The sequence below is a fragment of the Pteropus vampyrus genome, unplaced genomic scaffold (assembly GCF_000151845.1).
Source record: "Pteropus vampyrus isolate Shadow unplaced genomic scaffold, Pvam_2.0 Scaffold74, whole genome shotgun sequence".
In the NCBI taxonomy this organism is placed as follows: domain Eukaryota; kingdom Metazoa; phylum Chordata; class Mammalia; order Chiroptera; family Pteropodidae; genus Pteropus; species Pteropus vampyrus.
The window spans coordinates 976,031-1,002,386 of record NW_011888855.1 but is presented as its reverse complement, the minus strand read 5'-3'; the positions used below and the strand labels follow the sequence as shown (position 1 = coordinate 1,002,386).

At 42.6% G+C, this 26,356-nt stretch overlaps 2 protein-coding genes across 10 annotated transcripts in view; one reads left to right on the top strand and one right to left on the bottom strand.

Moving 5' to 3' along the window:
* Positions 1-22,871, top strand: part of NSD1 (nuclear receptor binding SET domain protein 1) — a 138,336-nt gene extending 115,465 nt beyond the window's left edge. For all 7 annotated transcript variants that reach the window (XM_023531860.1, XM_023531862.1, XM_011362215.2 and 4 more), the window contains 8 exons: positions 567-772; positions 3,555-3,667; positions 6,607-6,876; positions 8,210-8,326; positions 9,371-9,512; positions 13,004-13,110; positions 14,958-15,162; positions 16,577-22,871. In XM_023531860.1, coding sequence (XP_023387628.1) covers positions 567-772; positions 3,555-3,667; positions 6,607-6,876; positions 8,210-8,326; positions 9,371-9,512; positions 13,004-13,110; positions 14,958-15,162; positions 16,577-18,201 — 2,785 coding nt within the window. In that variant the 3' untranslated portion in view covers positions 18,202-22,871. The remainder of the gene's footprint in view (positions 1-566; positions 773-3,554; positions 3,668-6,606; positions 6,877-8,209; positions 8,327-9,370; positions 9,513-13,003; positions 13,111-14,957; positions 15,163-16,576) is intronic.
* RAB24 (RAB24, member RAS oncogene family) lies at positions 21,287-26,325 on the bottom strand. 3 transcript variants are annotated; one of them, XM_023531864.1, is made up of 8 exons: positions 25,856-26,319; positions 25,702-25,770; positions 25,417-25,495; positions 25,243-25,310; positions 25,059-25,158; positions 24,784-24,834; positions 24,582-24,644; positions 21,287-21,469 (listed from the first exon to the last, which is right to left on the bottom strand). In XM_023531864.1, the coding sequence occupies exons 1-8, from the start codon at positions 25,970-25,972 to the stop codon at positions 21,399-21,401; spliced, it is 618 nt and encodes a 205-aa protein (XP_023387632.1). In that variant the 5' UTR covers positions 25,973-26,319; the 3' UTR covers positions 21,287-21,398. The 3 variants fall into 3 exon arrangements, with proteins under 3 accessions (XP_023387632.1, XP_011360516.1, XP_011360515.1); XM_011362214.2 differs by lacking the exon at positions 21,287-21,469 and adding an exon at positions 24,100-24,467 and having other exon boundaries at positions 25,856-26,311; XM_011362213.2 differs by lacking the exon at positions 21,287-21,469 and adding an exon at positions 24,100-24,467 and having other exon boundaries at positions 24,784-25,158; positions 25,856-26,325.
* Positions 26,326-26,356: the final 31 nt, after the last annotated feature.

Genomic DNA, 26,356 nt, shown 5'->3' with positions numbered 1-26,356 from the left:
TACGTGTGCAGGGGCTTCTCTAAGGCATTTTCAGGATAGAAGAGCAGGGAAAGACTTGCCAGTTTTAATATCTAACGCCAAATTGTCTTCCTAAGGTGGGCGTATCAATTTGTGTATGGGGGGGGCATTTCATGGTGTCATTTTTCTGTTCCCCGATAATTATTGAAAGTTTCCTTTTTAAAGCCCAGATTGTATTTCATTATATAGTGTGCCATAGTATTGAGCATTTAGGTTTTCATTTTTGTAGATAGTACTTCGTGAATATTAGTCATAAGATTTTGTTTATATTTCTAATTATTTCCTTTTATAGATTCCTTGAAGTAGAATAACTGAGTCTAAGGGAGTATGTTTGTGTATGCAAGCCATGTGCATGAGGATGAGTGTTCTCAGGCTTTCAGCACATACTACTTGTTTGTTCTCTAGTAAGATTGTAAGAATGTTCAAGGTCAGACTTTAATGTGGATAGACAGACATTGCTATTTCTTATTCCTGTCCTAAAAGTAGGTTATTTTCCTAGTGCCTTGCAGTCTTCTTGAGTTTTTCATCTTTGTTTTCACCTTCCCCAGGTGGTGGCCAGCTGAGATCTGCCATCCTCGAGCTGTACCTTCCAACATTGATAAGATGAGACATGATGTGGGCGAGTTTCCTGTGCTCTTCTTTGGGTCTAATGACTATCTGTGGACTCACCAGGCCCGAGTCTTTCCCTACATGGAGGGGGACGTGAGCAGCAAGGATAAGATGGGCAAAGGAGTAGATGGGACATATAAAAAAGGTAACTGTATCCTTTTTGTTTCTCATACCAACACAGACCTCTGTTGCCTGAGCTTCTGCTCTGTGTTAGAATTCACACAGATTCCATTAGCAGCTGTGTACTGCCCTCTGGGAGTGTATGTGGCTGCAGCTACAGGATTTTGCAGGGAAATTTACCCACATAACTCACTGTTTTTGAGCCTAACCTTTACTTAACTGGAATTTCCTTTAGGGAGGTTTTTTTGTCTCATCAGTTCAATTTTCACATCTCATCAAGTACTGGAGCTTTGGAATTATTTTATAGAAGAAACATTGTAGTTTGCCAGGCAAGGAACACAACCTCTGGCAGAGCCATATTTGTTCCAAGGAGCGTTTTTTTTTCTTGTTTGTTTAGTTTGCTAAGAAGAAATAAAATTCATCAAAAATTATAGAGCAGTAAAAGATAGTGAAAATCAAAGTTTCAATATTCTGAATCAAAAGAAATTTTTATAAGCCGGCCTACCAGTGAAGGAGTGGGGACATTTGGGGCCAGGAGAGGTCACTTTTCTCTTACTACATAATGAGTGAAGGTTGCTCTGAGAATTCAATGAGATAATTAAAAAACTAACCTGCAGGGCACATAGTTGGTATCCTATCAATGGTAGCTACCTTCTTCCATTAGCTGTCTTTTGAAAGACAATACAGGTATCTCTTGTTGTTTGAATATATTCAGATATTTATATATAAGATTTTGTCTGTGTGGTGAGATGAAGAGGATCCTAAGGTGAAACTTCCTGGACAGGGAATGAGAATGATGTTCATAGGGAAGAAACTTAACAGAGGTTCTGTTTGCTTCAAGTTATTTCAGTGGGTCTTCACTTCTCTTGTTGGCCATGTGGTTTCTCTGTAGACATGGGCTGTCAGTACTAATACCATAGGAGATTGGGTCTTGAGTCGTTAGTCTCAAATGATAAGGGACCAAGTAACGAACATTTTTGCCCACACAGAGCTGGTCACCACCAAGTCCGGGAGAGAAGGTAGAGTGTAGGGAATACCAAAAGCCTGAGTTTGCTAAAACTCTGTGATTCTGCTTTTTCTATGCCTTGACCCTGGGCTAGCTGGGTGCCACTGCAAGGAACACATGTTTCTTATTGGAGAACTAGACACAGATACCAGCAGTCAAAATGCCATTTATTGAGTGTTGTGGCAGAAGTGTGCATGGTACACTGTGCGAGCAGACCAGGAGGAAGCATGGCTGCACTGGGGATTACAGTTTGGAAAGCATATACGACTTCTTTCCTAAGTGATGCTCTGAAGAATGAACCATAATGGTAATAGTTTCCATTTGTTGTTTGCCAGGCCATGTTCAGGGTTTGTTTTTTGCTTTAAATCTTTGTGGCAAACCTATTGGACACCATTATCCTTATCTTACAGATGAGGAAACTGAGGCACATAAAAGTTAAATTATTTGCCCAAGGTCCTAGTGCTGGTAAATGATAGAGGAAGGTTTCAAACTCTAGTAGTTGGGTGTCAGAATCTGATTTCTTAACCCTAACACGGACTGTGAAGAAGTTAATCTAAAATGTTGTAACAAGAAGAAAGCACATGCGAAAGCACACGTTCAGTCTAACATGCTGAGTTAGCGACCCACAAGTGTTCAGTGTAGTTAAGCACAGGCTCAGGGGGGCACTGGACTGTTTGCCAGAAAGGTAAGTGTTAGATGGTCAGAGCAGAGCTTTAGAAATCTCAGTCTGAGTAGAGTGTCGGGACCATGGAAGGTAAGGCTGCCACCAGAAATGTCAGTGCGATAGCTATTTCAGTAGTTCTGGGCAGAGATGTTGAGACTGTCACAGGGAGGTGTCCATGGGGTGGAGAAGATGATGGGTATTGGATAGACATAAATGGATAGACTAGGTAGGACATGCTAAACATTACAGTGGAGGAAGAAGGGACTTTAGAACGATTTAGAGGACTTCTAAATTTAGAGGCAATATGAACTCTGCTGGATGGTGACAGGGAAATGGAGAAAAAGGGATGGATCGGAGGAGCGATTCTCCTTAAAGAACTGACAGCATGGGGAAAGCCACAGAAGGAAGAGGGGAGAATTGGAATTCTTTTCAGAGTTTTTAACCTAAGTCAAGAATAATGAATTAAAATTTTGCTCTAAGTGGAGAAGAATGAGAATCTTAAGATTTTGTTGGACCTTTCAGATATTACAGTCATTTAATCACATGAAAGTATGGGCCTTGAACGCGGATTACGAAGGTCTTTGTTTGCATCATTAGAGCTAATAGTTGATATTTACAGAATGCATCTTAGGACAAGAGTAGGACAGGTGCGCAACTAAATAGGCAAGAAGGAGAGGCAAACTTCAACTTTGGATTTCTTCCAGAGGAACGTGGCATGTTACCTGGGGCACCTAGGAGGCAAAATGTTTCTGGAATCAGGAGGTTCAGGACTGAGGAAAGAATTAGGCTTAAAGGCAGTGACTGTGCTGAGCAGACATGGTCTAGTTGTTGTTAGGATATGTTATGTGTGGGCTTTTTAAAATCATTTAGCTGCTGTTTTTGTTTTAAATTTTCCTCTGAAGCTAGTAGTCTGTATTGTGCCATTTATAGTTATAGGTTATGTTTTTTCTTAATGATATATCTGAATACCGTAGGACTGTAACTTACTTGAAAATAGAAGTCGTATATACTTCTTGATTTTCCATTGAGTGTTGATGATATTTGTCTAAAACATGGATTTTATCCCACTTAAAGGGGGAAAAAAAGCGAAATGACTCCACCCAGAGATTAAGTGACTTATGCTGTGTGTTTTCTTAGCTCTTCAGGAAGCTGCAGCAAGGTTTGAGGAATTAAAGGCTCAAAAAGAGCTAAGACAGCTGCAGGAAGACCGAAAGAATGATAAGAAGCCACCGCCTTATAAACATATAAAGGTGAGAAGAGACCTCAGGAGACTCCATCTCAAGGGGAGCCCCTGGTATAGCTTGCCCTCTTCCCAGTCTGTTCATAACAATTGGAAGCACAAGCACAGTTGTTTTTAAGTAGAGGTCTGAGCTTGAAAGAAGAAAAAAGTGCCATTGTGTGCACTTTATAAAATGACTTATGCGTTGGTATAGTCTCTTTTCCTGTTGCCTTGGAAAGTCCTCTCTTACAAGTAGCTTGAATCAAATTCTGTTTATAGTCAATATCTTGTGGTTTGAAAGAGACCAAGGAACCATGATAAAAAATGATAAAATGGCTCTGAGATCGTGTGAATAGTACACCTGGGTAAGTCTTCTTGGGTAGTGGCTGATACTGAAGATTTCGGTGACCAGTATGATGAGGATTCCCAAGGTCAGGAGGATTCATGTTAAGTGTATCTAACCCTTAGTGTAACTCTTAGAGTCATCACCATTTATTACCTGGGTTCAGTGGGCTCTTTGTATTTTTCATATTTTTAAATCATTTTTATAAATAATTTATAGAAGTAAAGATAAAAGAATAGTAAAGAACAAATTTATTAGACGTTTTAGTAGCACAATCACCATGTTGAGCCTGGCTATTGTTGGAGCAACTTCCCACAAGTGATTTAATCACAGAAGTTAGAGGCCAGGGTCTTCACTTAGAAAAACAAACAAACAAACAAAAAAACATATTTCCATGAAAAAGATTTAGAACAAGGATTGGCAAATTATGGTCCATGGGCCAAATCTGGCCTACTATGGTTGGGGGAAAAATAAAAATATTTTCTGACACATGAAGATTATATGACATTCATATATCAGTATCCATAAAATAAAGTTTTATTGGCACACAGTTGTGCTTCTTTATTTACGTATTGTCTGTTGCTACCTTTGTTAAAATGACAGAGTTGAGTCAATGTGCCTCCAAGATCTAGGGCCTACAAATCCTAAAATATTTACTGTCTAGCCCTTTACAAAAAGTGTGCTAAATCCCTATTTAGAGTATTGGTGTTGTTCTTAATTAACCATGTGTATTTATTTGTTTGGTATTTTTGTTTGTTTGTTGCTTTATGTTAGGCAAGAAACTTACTTGGGGTTAATAACAGGTTAAATCAGGAAAGAATAATTGAAACATACCTTTATGTAAAGAAAAGGAGTAGGATGAAACTTTTGGGGGATGTCGTGATGTCAGGTAAACATAACTTTGAATAAGAGGTGAATATTCAAATGCCCTATGTAGGACCTGCCCTCTCAGATGATTAAGCTCAGCCCTTGTTTTCTATCCCTGTAGAACTTGCCTTAGTAGGTTTGTGGCTTCCAGTTGCATATAGTAAGAATATTCCTCCATTAACAAGAGTTTTACAGTTTTCACCAATATTTTGAAGAATCTGGGAAGAGATCTGGCAGTGAAATTGTCCTTTTAAGTTATTAAGAGAACTGGGTTGAAGACAATATATTTCTACAAACAGATCGTAGATTTTATAATATTGTTAAAGAACAGAAGGCAAACAATAAAGTGTTAGAAATGAAACTATTTGAGAATTTAGAGGGTGGAAATAACTGTTAAGGTGTAATCATAATGATTTTTGATTGGAGTTGGTAATCTAGAATATTTGATGTGACAATTACAAGGGACATTAAAAGAAAGAATTACAACATCTATCTTGTTTAAAGGCTGCTAGGCTCTTTACTAGATTCTTTACCATATATTTCTTATTCTCACAAGTCTTGCAATATAATTTATCAAAGTCCTGCAGTTCCTGAATAGTTAAATTTTATGTATGGGATGGGTTTCTGAAGATTGGCAGTTTGACTATTCCCAAGTGAAATAATACCAAGTAGGGAGACTCATTCCTATAGTGTACAAATCCATCTCCTTTATGGAATGTCTGTTTTTTTTTTTTCCTCAGCATCGTTGCTTCTATTGTAAAAACTAATGGCTTTAGTGTTACAGTAGCTCTTTGATTTTTATGTTTTATAAGACTAGATTTGCTCTGTAGTTTTCAGTACTAGCAGCACTACTAAGTAAAATGCTTGCGTGACATTGCTGCAGTCTATTAGAAAAATTTCAAATTATGATAGTAAATATTAAAGTACATCTTCACATACAGATATAGGAACCGCAATTACCCAAAGACATTTCCATGTCAGTCATTTTCTCTCTTAAGACGTGTAGCAGCCAAAGTGGTGCCACCATGTGGCAATAGCAGAAACCCAGTTACAATTCACTTGGCCTACCACATTTGAAATTATGGTTCTTTAAAATTAATTTTTAAAAAATTTTTGTGAGATTCATATTTTTTTATGTCAAGTGAAGCCTTATTTTTAGGTCAAACTGCCTAAATTTTTATTTTCTTCAGATGTTTTGTGATAAAATATAGATAACAAAATTTATCATCTTAACTATATTTAAGAGTTCAGAGGTATTAAATGCATTCATATCCATCACCACTGTCATCTCTAGAACATTTTATCTTTTTGTAAAACTGAAACTCTATACCCATTAAACAATAACTCTCATTTTCACCTCCTCTTGGTCTCTGACAACGACCATTCTACTTTTTGTCTCTAATTTTGACTAAGTAAGTTATATAAGTGGAATCATACAGTATTTGTCTTTTTATGACTGGCTTGTTTCATGTAATGTAATGTCTTCCAGGTTCATATATGTGGTAGTATATTTCAGAATTTCCTTCCTTTTTAGGCTGAATAATATTATTTGTACTGAATTTGGCTTATCCATTCATCTTGTCAATGGACTCTTGGTTTGCTTCCACATTTTAGCAATTGTGAATAATGCTGCTAAATCTTGATAGTTCAAAATCATGTAAAATGTGGTACGTAACTTTAAGGAAAAAAAAAAAAACCTGCCCTTTATAGGTCCTGAATTGCCTTGTGTTGACTTGCATGATGTATGTGTTTCTTCCCAGGTGAACCGTCCTATTGGCAGGGTACAGATCTTCACTGCAGACTTGTCTGAAATTCCCCGTTGCAACTGTAAAGCTACTGATGAGAACCCCTGTGGGATAGATTCCGAGTGCATCAACCGCATGCTGCTCTATGAGTGTCACCCCACAGTCTGTCCTGCTGGGGGGCGCTGCCAAAACCAGTGCTTCACTAAGCGCCAGTACCCAGAGGTGGAAATTTTTCGCACATTACAGAGGGGCTGGGGTCTCCGAACAAAAACAGATATTAAAAAGGTGAAGAAAACTTTTCTTAATTTCCAGATTTTTTTGCTTTGCAATTGTTTAATATGAGTAATTCTTGATGAATATGAGAAAATTGATCATAAAGGAAAATAACAGTGTAGAAATTAACCTTCTTGCCATAGCCTCCTCGAGTTCAGAAGCTTGAGAATAGATGTGCTCCTTTATATCTCAAAAGTCCTTAGTCTTGATCGTGTTCACTGTGTATGAGGATGAAAAAATGAGGGAAATTAAGAGAAACTGTGGCCTTACTTGCTTTTTTCTGAAAACCCTAGAATCTGTAGTTAAGAGAGGATAGTGAGCACATAATTCAGAGGTGTTAATCACCTGCTAATAAAATCTTCTTTTACTGAGGGAAAATAGGTTTGGGTTCATAGAACATGAAGGAGAAGAGGATTGGGCCTTTTCTGATGAAAATGTAGTAATATCTTCAACTTCAAACTTGGAAGGACCCGCAAGTTTCTGATAAGTAGATAATATTGTATATTTTTGTGTAGAATAAAACTTATTTGACATTTTAATAAACCTTTCTCTGATTATACTTTCTAAAGAATTTCACTGACGTTCATTTCTAGGAAAGAAAGTGAATCTAGGTTATCTCCTTAGTCATTTGCTAAGACATTGTGCTGAGGATGCAGTACTCACTCAGTAGGACACATGCTCCATGCTTGCATAAAGTGTTGATTCTAGAGAAGGGGAGACAGTGAACAAGTAATCACCCAGTGAGGAAGCAAAAAGGGTTCTTCAGGCATGTGGCCGAGAGCCTGAAACTTGCTTGTCTCTGTTTTAAGTTGAGACTTGAAAGATAACTAGTTGTTGGCTTAGATCAGTTGAGTGTTAAAGCATTGCAGATGGAAGGGACACTAGTATAACTGTAGTGTAGTGAGTCAGAGGTACAGAAGTGTGACATATGGAAGGGCAGCAGGCAGGGCATGTTCCAAGGAAAAAGAACATAGTTTAGGGAAGTTGACTTTTAGACCTTTATGCAGGAAAAGGGATTAACTATTCATTTCATCATTATAATGGAGCCTTAGTTTACTTACTTGCATTTTGGTTGATCTTTTAGGTCCAGTGTGTTCCTATCTTTCTCAGAATGGCAGTAGTAGGAGTGAGGAGATTGTCAGTAGTTGAAGCATCGTATTTGTTATGTTTTTTGAATAAACCTTTGTTAAGTGACCATTACATGCACATGAACAGTTGCGGAGAATCTGTGGAGAATAATAAATCTGTTATTTTCTTTCTTTCTTTTTCTTTTTTTTTTTTTAAGTAAGGTGTACCTGTGAACACAGTTGTGCTTTTTGCCACTAACAGCTGTTTCTTGTTCTAGGGCGAGTTCGTGAATGAGTATGTGGGTGAACTGATAGATGAAGAAGAGTGCAGAGCTCGGATCCGTTACGCCCAGGAACATGATATCACTAATTTCTACATGCTTACCCTGGACAAAGTAAGTAATAGGAAGTACTAGTTCCATTGTTGTAAAATTGTGAAGTTAGTGTTTCCCAGCCACAGTGTTTGTAGGCATGTCATACACTGCCCGAGTAGTGTCTCTCCCCATGTTCATAGGGCCGCTTGGTCAGGGTCCTGGAGGAGGTATATGTGCTCTCGTTTCTGGCTGTGCGTGCACCCATGGCTGACGGCAGCGCTGCTTTTAGCATTCTTTTTAAGCTATCCATTGTAAGTTGGGAACTATATCTTTTAGTATTTTTCCTGTAGGATTAAAACTTGAAGCCAGAGAAGTAAATAATCATTCTTTTATTTATTTTACAGATTGAGAAACTTATTGTCGATATTTAATTAGTGCATTGAGAAGGTCATATGAATTGACTATAGAACTCAGCTTATGAACCCAAGTCAGCTTTCCAATTAAGAATTTTTGGATGAGTTTCATTTCATTGGTCCCTAGAATTATATTTGGAACTTATTCCTAATTCTGATATCCTAATATGTTTATTTTCTGTGTATCTGAGATTCTTCTTTGTATCTGAATATTAGATTCTGCTAGCTTGTTAAAATTATTATTCTTTCTTCCACTAGCTTTTGTAACAGAATTCTTGTGTGATATGTAACTGAACATTTATCAAGTTGTACCTTAATGCTTCATGAGATCCTCACCTCCAGATGTTCTCATCTTTTAGAATGAGCTCGGCATCAGTATTAAAATCTCCTTAGGTGATTTCTAATGTGGAGCCAGGGTTCAGGATTACCTAATTTAGAGGATGGGACAAGCTGCTGCTTTTAGGACTTCATATATCAGAATCACCTATTGGGCTTGTTATGAAACAAATTGCTGGGCCCCCTCAGAGTTTCTGCTTTAATATATCTGAAGCACAATCCAAGAATTTGCATTTCAAATAAGTTCCCAGGAGGTGATGCTAGTGCTGATCCAGGGAGTGCACTTTGAGAATCCCTCCTCCGGGAAATTCTGACTTTACAAATAGGAACTCTAGTGTGTTAGAATTTTCAGGAAGTGAATCTCTTGGAATTCTAGGACCGGATCATTGATGCTGGTCCCAAAGGCAACTATGCTCGGTTTATGAATCATTGCTGCCAGCCCAACTGCGAGACACAGAAGTGGTCTGTCAATGGAGATACTCGTGTTGGCCTTTTTGCCCTGAGTGACATTAAAGCAGGTAAGAATCATTTAAGGATTCTGGAGCTAAGAAAGGAATTTCAGATTTTATCATCCAAAAGCCTGACATGTTCTGTAATCCAAAATGAGATTTGCAAACTCTGAGGATGTATGAAAGGCTATCCCGGTCATACTTGTCATGGAAGTTTTGTTGGTGGCAGTGTGGTAAAATATACGTAACATAAAATTTACCATTTTAACCATTCTTAAGGGTATAGTTCTGTGGCATTAAGTCCATTCACATTGTTTGCAACCATCACCACCATCTGTCTTCATAACTCTTTTCATTTTCCCGAAGTTGAACTCTGTACCTAACTCCCCATTGTCCTCTCCCCAAGCCAGTGGCAACCAGCAGTCTACTCTATGATTTTGACGACTCTATGAACTTGATATAAATGGAATCATAGTGTTCGTTCTTTTGTGACTAACTCATTTCACTTAGCATGGTGTCTTCAGTTTTGGATATGGATGGTTTTATTTATTTAGGTAACATTGGTTAACAAAATTTAGTAAGTTTCAAGTTTACAATTTAACAGTAAGGCATATATATATATATATATAGAAAGAGAGAGAGAGAAATTGCATTGCATGTTTCTCTCCCATAGTTAGATTTCTTTCTGTCACCACATATTTGACCCATTTTACCCCATCTACCTCCCTCCCCCCTACCCTCTGGTAACCACTAGTCTGTTGTTCATGTTCATGTCCTGTTCATTTGTTGCTTGGGTATGGATGGTTTTAAAGGAAAAAATTTCCAGGCCTTTCCATAACTTTTATATGAAATCCTTGAAAATTGGTCTACCTTAGAAAGCATCAGCAATCCATGGCTCCTTTCTTACCATCCCTTTCACAGTTGCCCTTCACCCATTTTATAAACCAAAGGTTCTCTCTAACCCACATGAAGTTTATGGTTTAAGAGCCCAAGGCTATTTAAAAACAAATTAACAGACAGCTCTCACTTCTAGAATACCAAAGAACTGGACATTTGGAGAATGAACAGCTCTGTCGTGGCCAGCCTAGGTGCCTGTGTCTCTAAGATTTAAGAGTGCAGAAGTGAGGTGTTGTAACCAGGACAGTATTAAGATGTTTGAAAGTAAATCTGATATGGATTAGAGGTTTGAAAGTAAACTTATATGACAGATATTTTCCATATTAAAAGAGCTTAATCTGTAGCATCAAGGTTTTAATGAATTTATTTTAAACATGTATACATAACATATGACACCCTCTAAACTGCGTGACCTAAAAAAATATTTAGACTTGTATAAAGTTTGTGTATTTTGAATGTACAAAGAAGTACATCAGTTTTCAAAATGAGTTTTGCAGGGACACAAGCAAAACACATTTAAATTTAAAGATCACTCTCTTAGATTCAAACTAAAATGGGACTGGCCTAGATTGTTTGTAATTGACAATAGCATAGTCCAATACGGTTGAAGCGGAAATCCCATATGAGCACTCTGGAAGAAGACCAAAGTTCTTCTTTGCCCAGTGTTGTTTACCTCAGGAAACAGTAATCAAGATAAAATAATTAAAGAGCAATTGGGTCAGGTTTTGGTCTGTTGCCTTTTTTTTTTTTTTTTAATCTGTAGACATTCCCCCCTTCTCCCCATATAGTTTTTCTCTACAGTTTAAATGTACTGCACAGGAGTTGTTTAGATTTTTCAGAGTTTTAAAGGTTTTAACAATTTTCATATTTTAAAAATTCAACCATTAGTTCTTTTGTTTTTCACTAAAAGTTCTAAATGGTGAAGGCAACAATGCTTGAACATCACTGTGCTCTGCACTCAGCTGGACTATCATACTGATTTTTAAAATGGTGACTTGTATCAAGTTTTTTGAACGAATGAGTTTAGAGTAAATTAGGTCAATTTCTACTTTGTAACAGGAATTGTCAAGTGAATGCTGTAAAACCTACCATTTATCATATGACAGACACCATTACAAGAATATTATGTAATTTAATCCTTGCAAAAATGCTGTAACATATGGTGTTATACCTATATTACTTGGATTCTTGGATTTGACTCCTTGCTTTCTTTTCTCCATTTTTCATTTTCCCCTCTAACCACCTGGGGTCAGGGGCGCGTGTGGTTCCTCTATATTAATTAATTGCTCAGATGTTACTCGGTCATATGACTTTAGTACTTATATCTCTCCTGACTGCTTTTAGTACCACAGTTGTACTCAGAAGCTGAGTTTTTCAATGGGAATGGTCTCCTCTACTGTGTCTAGCCTCAAATTTCTCTCTTCTCCCATATCAGCTCAGGTAGCATGTTGTTGGATTTCTCAGACCTTGTTCTTGTCCTCACTGACTTTTAGTCTGCATGGGTGTGATGGAGAAATGAGACAGAATGTGCTGAGAGCCCGTAGGAGCTGAGGCCTTGGCAGATGGAATCGGAACTGTCAGGCTTGCTCTCCTCCTTACTCATCCAACTTCCTGTGCTCTTCACCTGTCTGTTATTCTCTGCCTCTCATGTGTGTCATCTCTTCTCCTTTTGCCCTCCTCATTATGTTCAGACTTCTTTCTAGAATGCTATGAGTCTCTCTGTGTGCATTGATACATTCTGATTTATCCCTGTGTGGTTATGTTTACATACTGGATGCTGAATGAACAGCAAACAGGTTATGCCAAGTATCCTACTATCTTGTGTATATGCTTGGGCTGCATTATAAGCACATTAAATTTATGAAAATTTCAGTTATATACTTATAAATTGTTTAATAAGAAAAGAATAATGTGATAGAATTATTTGTCATTCAGTCCAGTAACTTCCCAGTGGGTGTGACAGAGGAAACACGACGAATATTGAATGTGTTTTATTTGCTTTCTTGGTTTTGGTGGAAATGCATAACAGGAAAGGGACATTTTGTGCCTTAAATCTGTACATAAAGTTTACAATTACTACTCTGTCATATTCTCTCAATAAGCTTGTGAAATTGTTATTTCACCTTTTAAGAGATGGACTCATCTTAGATTGTGGAATAACTGGAATATAAAGCCAGGGCTTTGGGTCTGTGGTCTAGAGTTCTCTGTGCTGAGAACTGTCTTACGCCTTGTATGCTGCCAGTGCTCACACTGGCACAGACCAACAGATTTTTCTTATACTTGCATTCTCAATGCCTGGCACATCAGTGTACAGTCAGTTGTTATTGTTTGTTGGTTTGGTTTTGGTAATGAATTAATATATTTTGAATATGATTGATTAGAAAACAAATGAAAAACAATTCAAATTATTAACACCTGCAGTAAAAGTTAGTTATTTGTTAAGCCATTTATGTTTTTCTCTTATTAAGTTGTATTAGCTGATTAGTAATGTTAAAGAATTAGAATTAATATAGTGGGATTTAGGGTTAAATTTTTTTTAAGAAATTTTTTATTCTTTTAAAAATTAATCTTTTCTTTTAGAAGTCAATATCCTTTGTGTGGTTAATACAGAAATAAGATAATTAAAACTGTAGATATTAATATTTTCATGATCTCTTACGCAGGCACTGAACTTACCTTCAACTACAACCTAGAATGTCTTGGGAATGGAAAGACCGTTTGCAAATGTGGAGCCCCGAACTGCAGCGGCTTTTTGGGTGTAAGGCCAAAGGTACCTTCCAAACATTTGCATCGGGAATAATGGTGTGGTCCTCCTGCCCTAACCAGTGCAGAGCTGGGTCTTTAAGATGTCTCTTTGAAATAATAACATTGAATAGTTGTCAATGTCAGGGCCACTGGCAATTTACTAAGCATTCTGATGGTCAATTTGGTTACACAAGAGAGTACCTTTGGATATTGTTGAAGTGTTCTGAGCAATCTGACTTCTAATTGGTGATACCTTTCTAGCTAAAAAAAGCTGTAAAATAGGAATCTGTAAAGTGGGTTACTTCCCATGTCTTTATTGGTCTCAGCTGATTTCACTCATATTTCCTAATAAACTACCTGCTGCTTAGATTCTTGGTATCTGCTTGCTCCTCCCACCCTCCCTCTCTCTCTGTCTTTTTTAAGATATCAAAGAATCTAATATGAATTTAAGATTCTAAACTTAGTATAACACTGTAGATAAGTATAGGACCTTTAAATCTTACTATTGTAACAAGGTATAAACACTGTTGTGTCTTCCTGGTTTTTTATGTGCACTATAACTGAATTATAATTCTATAACTGTTATGAATTGTTTACAAGTCTGTATCCTGCTTTTCTTAAATATAAAAAACTTTCCTTGCTGTTACATAGTCTTTTTAATCAACATTTTTTAGTGACTGTTAAATTTTTTTCTATGATGAATGGACCATAATAAATGAACATCTAGATGCTTCCAGATTTCTCTATCATAAGTAACAGCACATTGAAAATTGAAGTTTAATTTGGATGCACAGTAGACTATACAGTGACTCTAGTTGGGTATTTCCCGTAATGGTTTTTTGATTATGAAGTCTCCTTTAAGAACTGAAAAATGCAAATTAGCATAGAAACCAGTAACTAAAGATGGTAATCATTTTGAACAGGAACACATGAAAATGAAGAGCAGCCACTAAATATTTTATCTTATTAAATAAGGAAAATTATATTGGGTTTTGTTTTGTTTTTTTTTTTGTTTATAATTGATTGGTTAAATGGCCTTGTTCCTTAAGATGTCAGTTGACTTATTCCCTGTAAATTAAAATAGTAACTGAGTTTAACCTGAGTTTAATGGCGTTTACTCTTGTTATGTGCACTGGGGATGTCAGTTTCTGCATCCTTAAGGTCTCTGTACCATTTCACACAAGAATCAGAGAGAAATTGGAGAGCAGACGATTAGAAATGGGAGATCACTGTAGGCTAGAAATAAATCAGATTGATCCTGGATGCTTCTAGGCCAAGATAATGTGATGACAACCACCGGATTTGGTGACCAAGTATGGGCTGCCAGAGGAGACCTGCTGGCTGCACCAGGGTCTGTCTTGGGGAGCAGTGGACATAAATCTAATTTGACTTAAGATTCTATAGCTTGTTGAGGGCAAAGACCCTGAATTAGTTTTCTGTGTCCTTCTGGCATGTGGCTCATACTATTGTTCAGTGAATGTTTATTGAATAAGCTAGGAAATGTGTGCGTGCATGCACACACACAGAAGTCTTCCTTAGTTTTGAAATTAAGACAAACATAAAAATAAAACTTACGAAAGGGTAACCATTAACACCGGCATTGTGTGTCAACAAAAAGAAGCACATTTCTCTTTTGTTTTATTCAGGTGGCAAGAGTAGTTGGTAACAAAAGGTACAACTAATATAACCATTTATTGGGTACCTGTGATGTGCAGGATGCCTTTTTTGCATTTTCTCTTATCTTTACAACAATCTATGAGGACTGTCTCTTCCCAGAGGAGAGACTGAGGCTCAGAGAGGATAGTTAACCTGGTCAAGATCATACAACTAATGTGTCGACAGAATGTTGACTGCTCAATATCTGACCTCTAGAATCAACCCATTGCCACGGAAGAAAAGTCAAGGAAATTCAAGAAGAAGCAACAGGGGAAGCGCAGGAGCCAGGGTGAAATCACAAAGGAGCGAGAGGATGAGTGTTTCAGCTGTGGGGATGCTGGCCAGCTCGTCTCCTGTAAGAAGCCAGGCTGCCCAAAAGTTTACCACGCAGACTGTCTCAATCTAACCAAGCGACCAGCAGGTTGGTGCCAAAATCTGTTTAGAGGGCTCCTTATTCTCTGCCAGAATTCTCAGAGCCCTTTGGTTTCTCTATGCATAGTGTTGAAGGAATATGGTCCATGTTCTCTTTCTGGAAATAAATGACAGCAAAGGCTTAGAACTCTAGGTTATAGAGAGGGGAACAGAAATGCACTTGCTATGTGTCAAATACTTTATATACATTTCTGTTATTATTTTGTCCTAGCAACCCATAAAGATGAGACCTTTTCACCTTCCAATGATGCAGATGAGAAAACAGTAGAGTTTGGTGAGACGACTTATTAAATTAGAGCACATAGATGAAGTGGATTGAAAGCCAGGTTTTCTGACCTCAAGGCCGCTAAGTCATGTTCCTTTTCTAAAGAAAAAGATTGAGACAAAGTAGAGCTTTGGGTCATTCTAGTCAGTGAGGGGTGGACCTGCACCATTGTTAGCCCCCTCCAGCCTGCTGCTTAGGCAGATGTGGAACCCAGGAATTTGTGGTTGGAGAAGTCACTCACCTTTGGGTCCTTGTTTGGAGTTAGAGGGATTTTAGGGATATTGACCTGCCATCTATTTTAAATGACAAAGGTAAGAAGCCAGTAAGAAGCCGTTCCAGGTGAGAAGATTATATATCACTAGTGTACTGGCTTGCTTCCAGGAATTGCAGGAAGAGAAGAACTTTGGGGTGGGAGTGAAAGGAGTTTGTCCCTGAATTAGCTTTCTTTCGATATGTGGTTGCCAAGGTAATGAAATAATAGAAACTGAGGTGGTATGAGGGCAAGGCCATAACATTTACCTGTTCGTGCCAAGGAGTGGAAATAGGAAATTGTTTCAGAATTAATTACTCAGGGCCATAGCTGGCACAGGCTGTGATAGAACTGATCTTGCTTATGATCCAGGAGCATAGTTTATTTGGAAGGAGCCATGGTAGAAACACTGCCCATGACATAGACTCTCAGGTGCCATTAAATGGGGGCAAATAAATAGCAGCTCAGGTTAGCTTTGTGTGGACGATGTAGGTAAAGTTTATGCTAGCTTAAAATTGAGCAAGGGTAAATCTGCTTCCATTTTTCACATTTGTATATCTCTTCCGTCTTCCTACTGCTAATAACCAAATATGGAGGAGTTTAAATTGCTGAGATTTTTCTCCTTAGAGTTGAAAATTTCAAGGCTATATAGGACAAATGGAGTTTGCAAAAATATAAAAGTAGTATCCTCACATTCTATCTAAGGGGAGCTTTTTTTATATGTGGTTGTGCAGAAGAGGAAGCTGAGATCCTGGGGCAGGGGAGGAATGAGCTTGCTGCAAAATGGGTCAGTTTGAAATAACTCTTAGGATCTGGTTCCAGAAACATGGCCCATCTCATATGTATCTCTTGTTTTCCTAAGCTTTTGTTTCACATCTGTATTTTCAGGGAAATGGGAGTGTCCTTGGCATCAGTGTGACATCTGTGGGAAGGAAGCAGCCTCCTTCTGTGAGATGTGTCCCAGCTCCTTTTGCAAGCAGCATCGGGAAGGGATGCTCTTCATCTCCAAACTGGATGGCCGTCTGTCTTGTACTGAGCATGACCCCTGTGGGCCCAACCCTCTGGAACCTGGGGAGATCCGTGAGTATGTGCCTCCTCCAGTACCGCTGCCTCCAGGCCCAAGCACTCACCTGGCAGAACAATCATCAGGAGTAGCTGCTCAGGGGCCCAAGATGTCGGACAAGCCACCTGCTGATACCAACCAGACATTGTCGCTGTCCAAAAAAGCTCTGACAGGGACTTGTCAGAGGCCACCGCCTGAAAGACCTCCTGACAGAACTGACTCCAGGCCCCAGCCTGTAGATAGGGTCAGGGACCTTGCTGGGTCAGGGACCAAACCCCAATCCTTGGTATCCAGCCAGAAGCCATTGGACAGGCCACCTTCAGTGGCAGGACCAAGACCCCAACTATCTGACAAAACCTCTTCAGTGACCGGCCCAAGTTCCTCATCCTCAGTCAGGTCCCAACCACTGGAAAGACCTCTGGGGTCAGCTGACCCAAGGCTGGATAAATCCATAGGTGCTGCCAGCCCAAGGCCCCAGTCACTGGAGAAAACCCCAGTCCCTGCTGGCCTGAGACTTCCGCTGCCAGATAGACTGCTAGTCACCAACAACCCTAAACCCCAGACTTCAGACAGGTCCCCAGATAAATCCCATGCCTCTTTGTCCCAGAGATTACCACCTGACAAAGTGCTATCAGCTGTGGTCCAAACCCTGGTAGCTAAAGAAAAAGCACTGAGGCCTGTGGACCAGAATACTCAGTCAAAAAATAGAGCTGCTCTGATGGCGGATCTCATCGACCTAACTCCTCGCCAGAAGGAGCGGGCGGCTTCTCCTCATGAGGTCGTACCACACATTGATGAGAAGATGCCAGTGTTGGAGTCCAGCTTGTGGCCCGTCAGCAAAGGTCTGGGGCAGATGCCTCGAGCTGTTGAGAGAGGCAATGTGTCAGATCCTGTCCTTCAGCCTCCTGGGAAAGCCACGGCCTCCTTGGAGCATCCTTGGCAAGCTGTTAAATCACTCACCCAGGCCAGACTTCTTTCTCAGCCCCCTGCCAAGGCTTTTTTATATGAGCCAGCAACTCAGGCCTCAGGAAGAGTACCTGCAGGGGCCGAGCAGATCCCAGGGTCTCCCAGCCAAGCACTAGGCCTGGTGAAGCAGGTGAAGCAGATGGTTGGAGGCCAGCAACTACCTGGACTTGCTGCCAAGAATGGGCAGTCCTTCAGGCCTCTTGGGAAGGCCCCATCCTCCCTTTCCACTGAGGAGAAGAAGTTGGGAACCTCAGAACAGAGTCCCTGGGCTCTGGGAAAGGCCTCACCAGGGCCAGGTTTCTGGCCCATGGTGGCTGGACAGACACTGGCGCAGTCTTGCTGGTCCTCTGGGAGCACACAGACATTGGCACAAACTTGCTGGTCTTTTGGAAGAGGGCAGAACCCTAAACCAGAGCAAAGTACACTTCCAGCTCTTAACCAGGCTCCTTCCAGTCACAAGTGTGCAGAGTCAGAACAGAAATAATACTAGTAAATGTCACACGACCAGACCAGCTACCCCCAGGGTTCTTGGGGAAGGGAAATCTTTCTTTTTCCCCCTTAAAAAAACAAACCCCAACACTTACCACTGTTATTCTTTCTTTATATCCCAACACTCAGAACTCTTGTGACATTAGCCAGTGGGGGCTGTGGTTGTATGAACCATGTATGGAAATCCAATTGGGCCTCAGCCAAGGAGACAGACAGACTCGGGTCTCTTTCCCTCAACCTTTACATATGGTCAACTTGAAATAAAAAGTCCACTCTGGAGTCAAGCACGGGATTCAATTTTGCTGGTCAGGTTGGAAGGTAGGGGGCTCTTCAGTGCTGTTCTCTAGCCCTACAGAGCCCCACCGAGGGCACCTGACAAACCCTGGGAGCAACTGGTCTCTATTCAAATCAGTGGTGATTTCTTGAGTATTCATGCATGCTAGGCCAGGTGCTAGTCACTGATAGGAGATAAATAAGACCTGATCCCTGTGAGCCTAACATGCCTGCCTGGGTTTCCAGGCTGTTTTCAGGAACCTTAGACCAGGAAAAAACACGAAGTTCTGAGGGGCCCTGAGGCTCCAGACCCACTTTGTAATGTCATTTGTGGCCCCAGAAATGGTTGTGTTGAGTAAGGTTCTTCTGGTTGGGTGCATGCACATGTATGCTCATGCAGGAGGGGCTGCATAGAGGCCAAGTAGGGCTGTTGGCTGAGCAGCCACTGCTGCTTCTGTCTGAGCTGTGCAGAATCTCTGAAGGTCTGTACTTGGTGGAGCAGATGGTTGGAAGCGGGGAGGCTAGGCTCTATAAGGACATAGCTTTCCCACAGTGAAAGCAAGCAATTGGCAAATTTACCTTTCTTTTCTACAGATTTTTCTCCTTTCACATAAACCTACCCCATGCCCATCCCCCAAACACTCAGGTGCTCTCGGATTTTAGAGTCTCGGGCAGTGCACATAGGGAATCTCTCTGGCAAGCTCTGGGCTAGATCCACCACCAGCTCAGGGAGGATGCCAGATGCTGATGAAAAATTCTCCTGACCCCTTGCTCTCCCACCTGAATGGAGGGAGTTCTCTTCCTCACTAGTGGATCCTACCACCCTCCTTGAGAATTGCTATGCTCTGTTGAGAGCACCTGCCTGCTGACTTAGCTCAAAGACAAGCAAGAAGCCTTCCCCCATGACTTGTAAGAGGTGGCATTTAGAGAAATGTCCAGTCTAAGAGATGACTCCTCGTAACTGCTGATTATCTGTTACTGCTGCCCTGAGCTGGGGCTCAAGGGCTGGGAAATCTGTTGGTGCTACCTTGCCCTCCCATTCCTCCAGCTCACCGACTGCCAACAGGAAGTGCTGTTTGGCCTGTTCCTTCCCATTCAGCCATGCCTCTTTTTGTCCCTAGACCAAACGTGTTTACCTCTCTGCTTTGCCAACTTAGCCAGCAGCTTTAGCCAATAGGCCATCTGGCCCAGATGTCTCCTGGCCATTCTGTTTCAGTTACAGCTTTTACACCCTCAACAGGATTCTGTATTTTGTCCCAATTTCCTCCTCCTAAGTTCCTATTGGGGTTACTTCCATTACTCTAAGGAGGGAACAATAGTTGTTATAGAAGCATTTGCGCTTTATATAAAGATTAAAGAGAATTTGCTTTTATTTCCCAAAGTCTGTCTCTGGGGTTGAGACACTTGAACTCAGGCAGAGGCACAAGGCTGGGCAGGGCTGCCCTGAGTTTAGGGGCCTACCCCTGCATCTCACTTAGACCTCAGACTCTCCTCTGTAAATTCCACCTGCCTAGTTCTCCTCTTTCATCCCATCTCTCTTCCCACATCAGAGAGGAAAAGCTCTATTCAAAAGGAAGAGAAAACAAAGCATCTTATTTTCTTTTTTAAAAATTTTAAACCATGGAAAAGATATTTTTAAAGAATTCCACCCAGAACATTAAAGTTCATTATATTAAGTATTTATCATGTGTGAGAATAATAAGTATATAACTGCAGCTATTAGGTCTCTTTCCCTAATCTCTTAGGTTGTATGAGTAGGGTTTGCTTGGTGCCAGTCCTGTGCCCTTTCCTCTCCTGTCATCTGTAGTCGTGATCAGAAAAAGATATCCACACTGCACTGTCAGAATCTCCGTTCACTGTGTTGTGTGTTAAATTATCGTAGCTCTTTGTTTCATGAAATAAACTGTGAATTTTTTTTTGTGGGGGGCAGGGTTGTGCAGGCTGTGTAAAAATTTGTAAGTGGAGAAGTTTGATCCTGAAGTAGCTTCTCTGAAGTAGGCTTGCTAGGGGATTGACAGCCGCTCTAGATATGTCTCATAGGACAGGAAGGAGTGAGGGAAAGGTGGGCCATGATTTGCCACTTTGTGGTTTTGGTTCTTTCCATTCTCTACCATTCACTGGAAATTTCCTTCCAGACCTGCCTGGGGAAACAACTGAGCTGTGCTTGGTTTAGAGGGAGGAGGCAGTTCTTGAAGTGGATGGACTACCAAGCTTTCATGAGGGCCACTGAAAGACTCTCAAGTTGAATGGAAACTAGAAATTCAACCATCGGGCCCACTGCTTGCAGCATCTGATACTAGATTGTTAACATCAGGAAAGCAGTCATTGTACAGTCAAGACTGTTGTGAAGTGAGACTCTTGCCTGGTAGTGGGGAGAGGGTTACTTTGTCAGCCCTTGGGGACTCTCCTGGAGCCTGTACTGAGACCTTTTCTTCAGAGCATGTGAAGTGGCAGTTACAAGGCAATCTTCTCTCTCAGAAACTCCTTGTCTTTGTATGGGGTGGGGTTTAGCTTGGACCTCCCCAGGAAGCCTCTCTGAGGGGGGCCATCACTTTGTAGATAGCTAGAAAACCAGTAACCTTTCCTAGCCCTGTTAAGTTGGAAAAAAAATATATGGAAACTTAAAATTTGAATTCAAAGCCTCATTTGCTGCTTCTACTGGAGCAAACCAAACCAATTCTAATAGCAAAATAGTTGTCACTGCTACAAAAGCATCCAAGTTTTTAAATGTCTACTTCCCCCTGAAGTTACTGTTTGAGGTGATTTAAATCACCATGTGATCCTCTTCTGAACAACTACCAAATCTATATTTTTGGCATTGATGAAAATAATTATTGTATTCTTCACATCCTCTACCCCACACCACGGTCAGGGCATGAAATGCATCAGCGATCCTTTCCCAGACTTGGCAGCATCTCCTCACTGGAGCTGGACTCCCTGGTCGCTTCGTGAGAACACAATGGCAGGAAGTCTGGTCCTGGCAGTTCCCCCTGTGGAGAGGCATCAGGAGAGCACTAAACGTGGACGGATTTTGCCCTCAGCTCCTCGGGTTCTCCTAAGGCTTTTTGGGAGAATATTGACATCTTGAAGTTTGTCAACCAGGAGGTCAGAATGGCCCAGTATCCTAACCTGAGATCATGGCAGGAAAGGAGCTGCCTGCCACAAGCCCCTTTCTACTGAATAATGTCTGGGCCGTTCCATGTGAGAGACATTCCATGTCATTTAGAGCTAGGTGGCCGCTGCATAAAACTTGCACTGGCTATGGCCAGTTAGTACTCAGCAGAGCTTCCTAGGTCCAGTGCAGCGGGGCCAAAGGTCGCTGTAGAATAAATTGAAATAAGAGTAGATAATTGTTTTGTACACACACACAAAATGTAATGATGGTGCTACTTTCCTGGTATAAATAAGCACTGCCAAGGGTTGAGGGACTGGCAAATTGAGAAACCCAGATTCCTGTTTGGGAGAAAGAGACTATGTAGAAGAATTTCTTTGAGGCTCTGTTAGAGCAGGAGAAGGCAGAGCCTCGATGAAGCCTGCGGGTGGCCCTGCAGTGGTCTGGCCTGATCCAGAGGTGGAAGAGATGAGGGTGGCCATTGAGTTTCTCAGGGCTGGTGTCACCTTGTCTATAGCCTCCGTCCACACTGCCTGGAACTGGTTGGTAGAGAGCTCCAGGTGCTGGGTCTCCCTCAGTTACCTTCGGCCCCTCTCTACCTCTTCCTCTCTCATGAGAGCACTCTCTTGCTTATGAAGATTAAGAGTAATATTTCTTAAGGAAGTGGAAAGTTTATTTTAATTAGAAATCCACAGCCTAGGGAGAAATGTTTCCTACAAACAAGTAAAAACAGCATGTTATATCTTTCTGGTCCCTTCTCTCAAGCTGCTTTCCTATGACTTCCCGAACATCAGGCTATGGAGGATCTTTAGGTGTCACTCCCTGGAGTCAAGCAAAGTTTTGCAGACAAGAGGCCAGCCCAGGGCTAGGAGCAGAGATGAATGGTTCTGGTGCTTTAGACTTGCAGAGTAGGGACAGGGAATGGGCGGTCTCTGGGTCTGTCGTGGGTGCTGCCTGTGTGTGCATGTAGGTGAGTGTGTAGAAGATGGGTGAGTGCAGCGCACAGGAGCTCATGGAAGAGCAGCTTTCTATGTTGTGGCAAGAAGCAGGCTGACAATAGAGATCTGTCTTTATATTTTTAAGAAAGGGATATGGGGTATCAACTGAGGTCCATCATTTTTTTTTTTTTGCCCCTCTTAATCCCCATAGATTGTCAGCTGTAAGTGAAACTCCTAGTGGAAAAGAGGGGAGCCCTGTGCTAGGAGTCCCCATAAACATGTACTGTAATTCTTTGTATATAGAAAAAAATTACTGTAAAGTAAAGTTTAACTTTACTCTTATGGCCCTTGCCCTGTGTTGTGTTTTGTTATCCGTGGGGAGCTATAGACCAACAGGAGGGAGGATGGTTTGGGATGAGAGCAGAAGCCAGCCCCCGAGCCAGTTCCCAGGTGGGGACAGTGGAACTGGGCCCTTTCTCCAAGCACCCCATAGGAGCGGAGGTTCCCTCCCAGTAGTCAGCTCTTCGGGAGTGATTGGTGTTAGTTTCAGTCCTACACAGGAAGCCTTCATCACCCATGAAGGAAGGGTATTTTGAGGAATTGGTTTTAAAGAAGGAAGCGGAACCAAAGCACTTCCGGAGTGCAAGTCTGACCATCTTGACCAAGTTTTTAGTTCTTCAGAGGCAGGTGCTAGGCACGACAGAGGACCTAGCTCTGGCCTAAGGCAGGAACGCAGAGGTAATGGGGCCAAGCCTCCATAGTGGAAAGGGCTGCCATATGCTTCCTTTTGGTTTGAACAGAAGGTATCAGCCCTATCTACAGTTAACACCTGATCATCCTTAAGAAATATTTGGATCCCCAAGGCCCAAAAATACATTTTGGGGGAAACTTGGGAGTCTGCCTCCCCTTCTGACCTTAGTCCCAAACTTCTTGCCCCTTCAGCAAAATGCCTTCCTGCCTTCCCAAAAAGTATAGGAAGATAAGCATTTCTGGAGTTATTTTTCACTCAGGATCTTCACAGTCCTGAAGTGGGTAGCAGTTACCTCACTTTACAGGTAAACTCAAGTTAAGTCTCTAAGTTAGTAGCTGATCTGGATCCCATTCTGGATCCAAAAGACCTGTGTTGCAGAACCTCTGATTTTCCTGCCATTAAAGCACATTGTAGGATATTGATGGGAAGCTCAAGACCTGAGCCACAGGCATGACTCATGGGTGTAGATGTGACAGATGCGGTAGAACCAGCCAGTCTGAGGTAGAAGTGCTCGATCCTTTGATCTCTGGACACTATTTAAATGCCTGCCTTGCTCTTCTCAGCACCATTGAGAAGGAATTGTAAGCTTTGCAATGCCCTAACCCCAGCCTCTCACCCTATCTTTGTCCCCACTGAAGTACAGGAAAGGGCCTTCTTGTTTCTCCATTGTCTCATCTGCAACCCTGCAGTGAACTTGGTTTTCAATGGAAAATTAAGAGATGGGAGGAGCCTTAATACAGTAAGTGAGGCCAGCCAGGTGGCCTGAGACAGAACTAGGTGTCTTGACACCCAATCTACACAGCAGGGAAAGGGGCAGAGTGTGATTCACAGTGCATTGATTTTATTTACAAATCAGAAGCCACTTAAGTAAGTAATCTGCAGACACAAGTGCTGTCCAGGGCAGAAGCCTGGGGTCCAAATCAGCCCTCCTAATGCTCATCAGCCCAATGCTGCGTCCGTTCCACGGGCCAGCACAGGCATGTGCCCCCTCTGCTGCCATAGGGACCTGGGATAGTGCACATATTTGACCACCCAAGCCCAGACAAGAGCTAGGTCCAGTCCCTTGGTTGGGAGACAGGGGAGAAATTCCTTTAATTCCCCTGGGGCCAGATGATTGGTGACTCAGTGATGACAACAGCTGTAGAAGTAGGGGTTTGCCTTCTGGCCCAGGTCCACGCCCTTGTCCTCTGTCAAAGAGAGGCAGTAGCTCAGCACCATTTTGTTGGGGTATCAGGTGAGGTGAAGGGGGCCAGATGCTGAGGCCTGGAGGAAGTCTCCAGAGAGGCTAGGGAAGCACACACCTGTCATCACTTGGAAAGCAGCCACACTGACGTAATCCTCTGCCACTTTCTGGAAGAGCTCGTCTGGCAGGAAAAAGGATGATCAGTGAGGGCTCAATGCCAACAGCCCTGGAATTACCCAGTGACCTAGCCCTCTAGGCTTTTATCTGCCGCCTCTGGTGCCCCTGTTTCTTCCTGCTGTGAGGCCCAGGATAGCACTCACCCACACTCTGGCCTGTCTTGCTGGATGTTTCAAAGAGCTGAGCTTTGATATCTGCAAAGAAAAGTGACTAAAAGTCCCGTACCTGAGAATCAGGTGGACACAGACATAGGGGAAGCCTAGCAGTTCAGGGGCTCTTCTGGACCCCACAGGTTCAGGGGGGCCAGAAAGCCTTCCCAGGGTATCTTGCCATGTCTGCCAATGCAGTCTCTTTTTACAGCGACCCACCCAAGCAGCCACTTCCCTCCCCCATCCCCAGGGAGCTGAGGAGCAGCTACTGTCTGCATAGTCCTGGACATCGTGGAAGTCCACACGTCGACGCCGCCTGTCCTCCTCCAGCAGGTCACTCTTGGTGCCACACAGGTAGATCTGACAACCCTGAAGCAGAGGACAAGGTCAGGGTCACCCCCACGGACCACCAGAGCCCCAACCCTGGTCCTCTTGTGAGGTCTGGCCACCTACCTCCTCTAGGTTTTGCAGTTCCTTCACCCAGAACTTTGCTCGCTCAAAGCTGCTGCTGTCTGTGAGGTCTTGGTATGAGACACAAAAGCACAAACATGGGTCAAGGGTTGTTCTCTAAGGCCAGCCTGAACCCACCCCTTCTTGTCTGAGAAACAGACCAGAACCCCCCCTTACCATAGCAGACGATGGCAGCCTTGGCACCCCGATAGTAGATTCGGCTCATGGCCTCGTAGCGCTCAGAGCCTGCTGTGTCCTGAAGGGCAGGAGGAGGCTCAGACCTGGCCTGAGTTACTGAGCTACTCCCCAAGACTGCAAACTAACACCACGTCCTCCAGACCCCCATTTTAAAATGGGTTCTAGAGAAATGGCCTCTGTATGGCCACAAGTCAGCCAGGATAGACAAAACCTAAGCCTCCTCAGGAATGGGTTTGCCCAGGACTTCTTTCCCAGAGGACTTACCCAAATACCCAAAGTGACCGTCCGGTCTCCGACGGACATCACCTTAGCTACGAAGGCGGCCCCGATGGTCTGCAACCAGGGGGGTAAGCGATCAGGGCCATGGGTGAGGGCTAGCCCCCTCCCACCTGTGCCCGGCCCCGCGGGGCGCACTCACGTTCTGATAGGGCCCCACCAGGAAGCGGTTATGCACATATCGCTCCACCAGGCTCGTCTTGCCTACGTACTCTTTGCCCAGCATCACCACCTTGACGTCCACGCGCTGCCCGCTCATGCTCCCGGGGCCGCCTCAACCGCGTTAGGGGCCTGAGCCCGCGCGCGAGGTAAACTCGGATCTCCGCTCGGGCAGGCAGTGCCCAAGGCTGTCCCTATGACTCAAGACACCGCGTCGGGATCGAGCTCTGGCAGAGCCCCACCAGCCCCCGCTCTTCGGCCCCGGGCGCTGATCTTTACAAGAGCCCAGGGCCTGGGGCAGCCTGAGAGCGCGCGGAGCAGCGCCCTCAACGGCGCCACACGCCGCTTCCCAGTTCTCTCGCCTCCTGGATCAGGCGCCGCTCAGGCTCGGATTCGCCACCGAGCCTGGGGTCCTCTCCAACAAGGCTCGGCCTGCAGCGCTGCGAATCCCGCGGAGGAGGGGGTAGAGGGGGCGGGGCCTCTG

Coding starts and splice junctions, on each gene's coding strand:
- RAB24 (XM_011362213.2), bottom strand. CDS start 25,972: ATGAGCGGGCAGCGCGTGGACGTCAAGGTGGTGATGCTGGGCAAAGAG. Junction 25,771..25,855: donor TGGTGGGGCCCTATCAGAAC/GTGAGTGCGCCC, acceptor CCCTGGTTGCAG/ACCATCGGGGCCGCCTTCGT. Junction 24,645..24,783: donor CAAGACAGGCCAGAGTGTGG/GTGAGTGCTATC, acceptor TTTTCCTGCCAG/ACGAGCTCTTCCAGAAAGTG.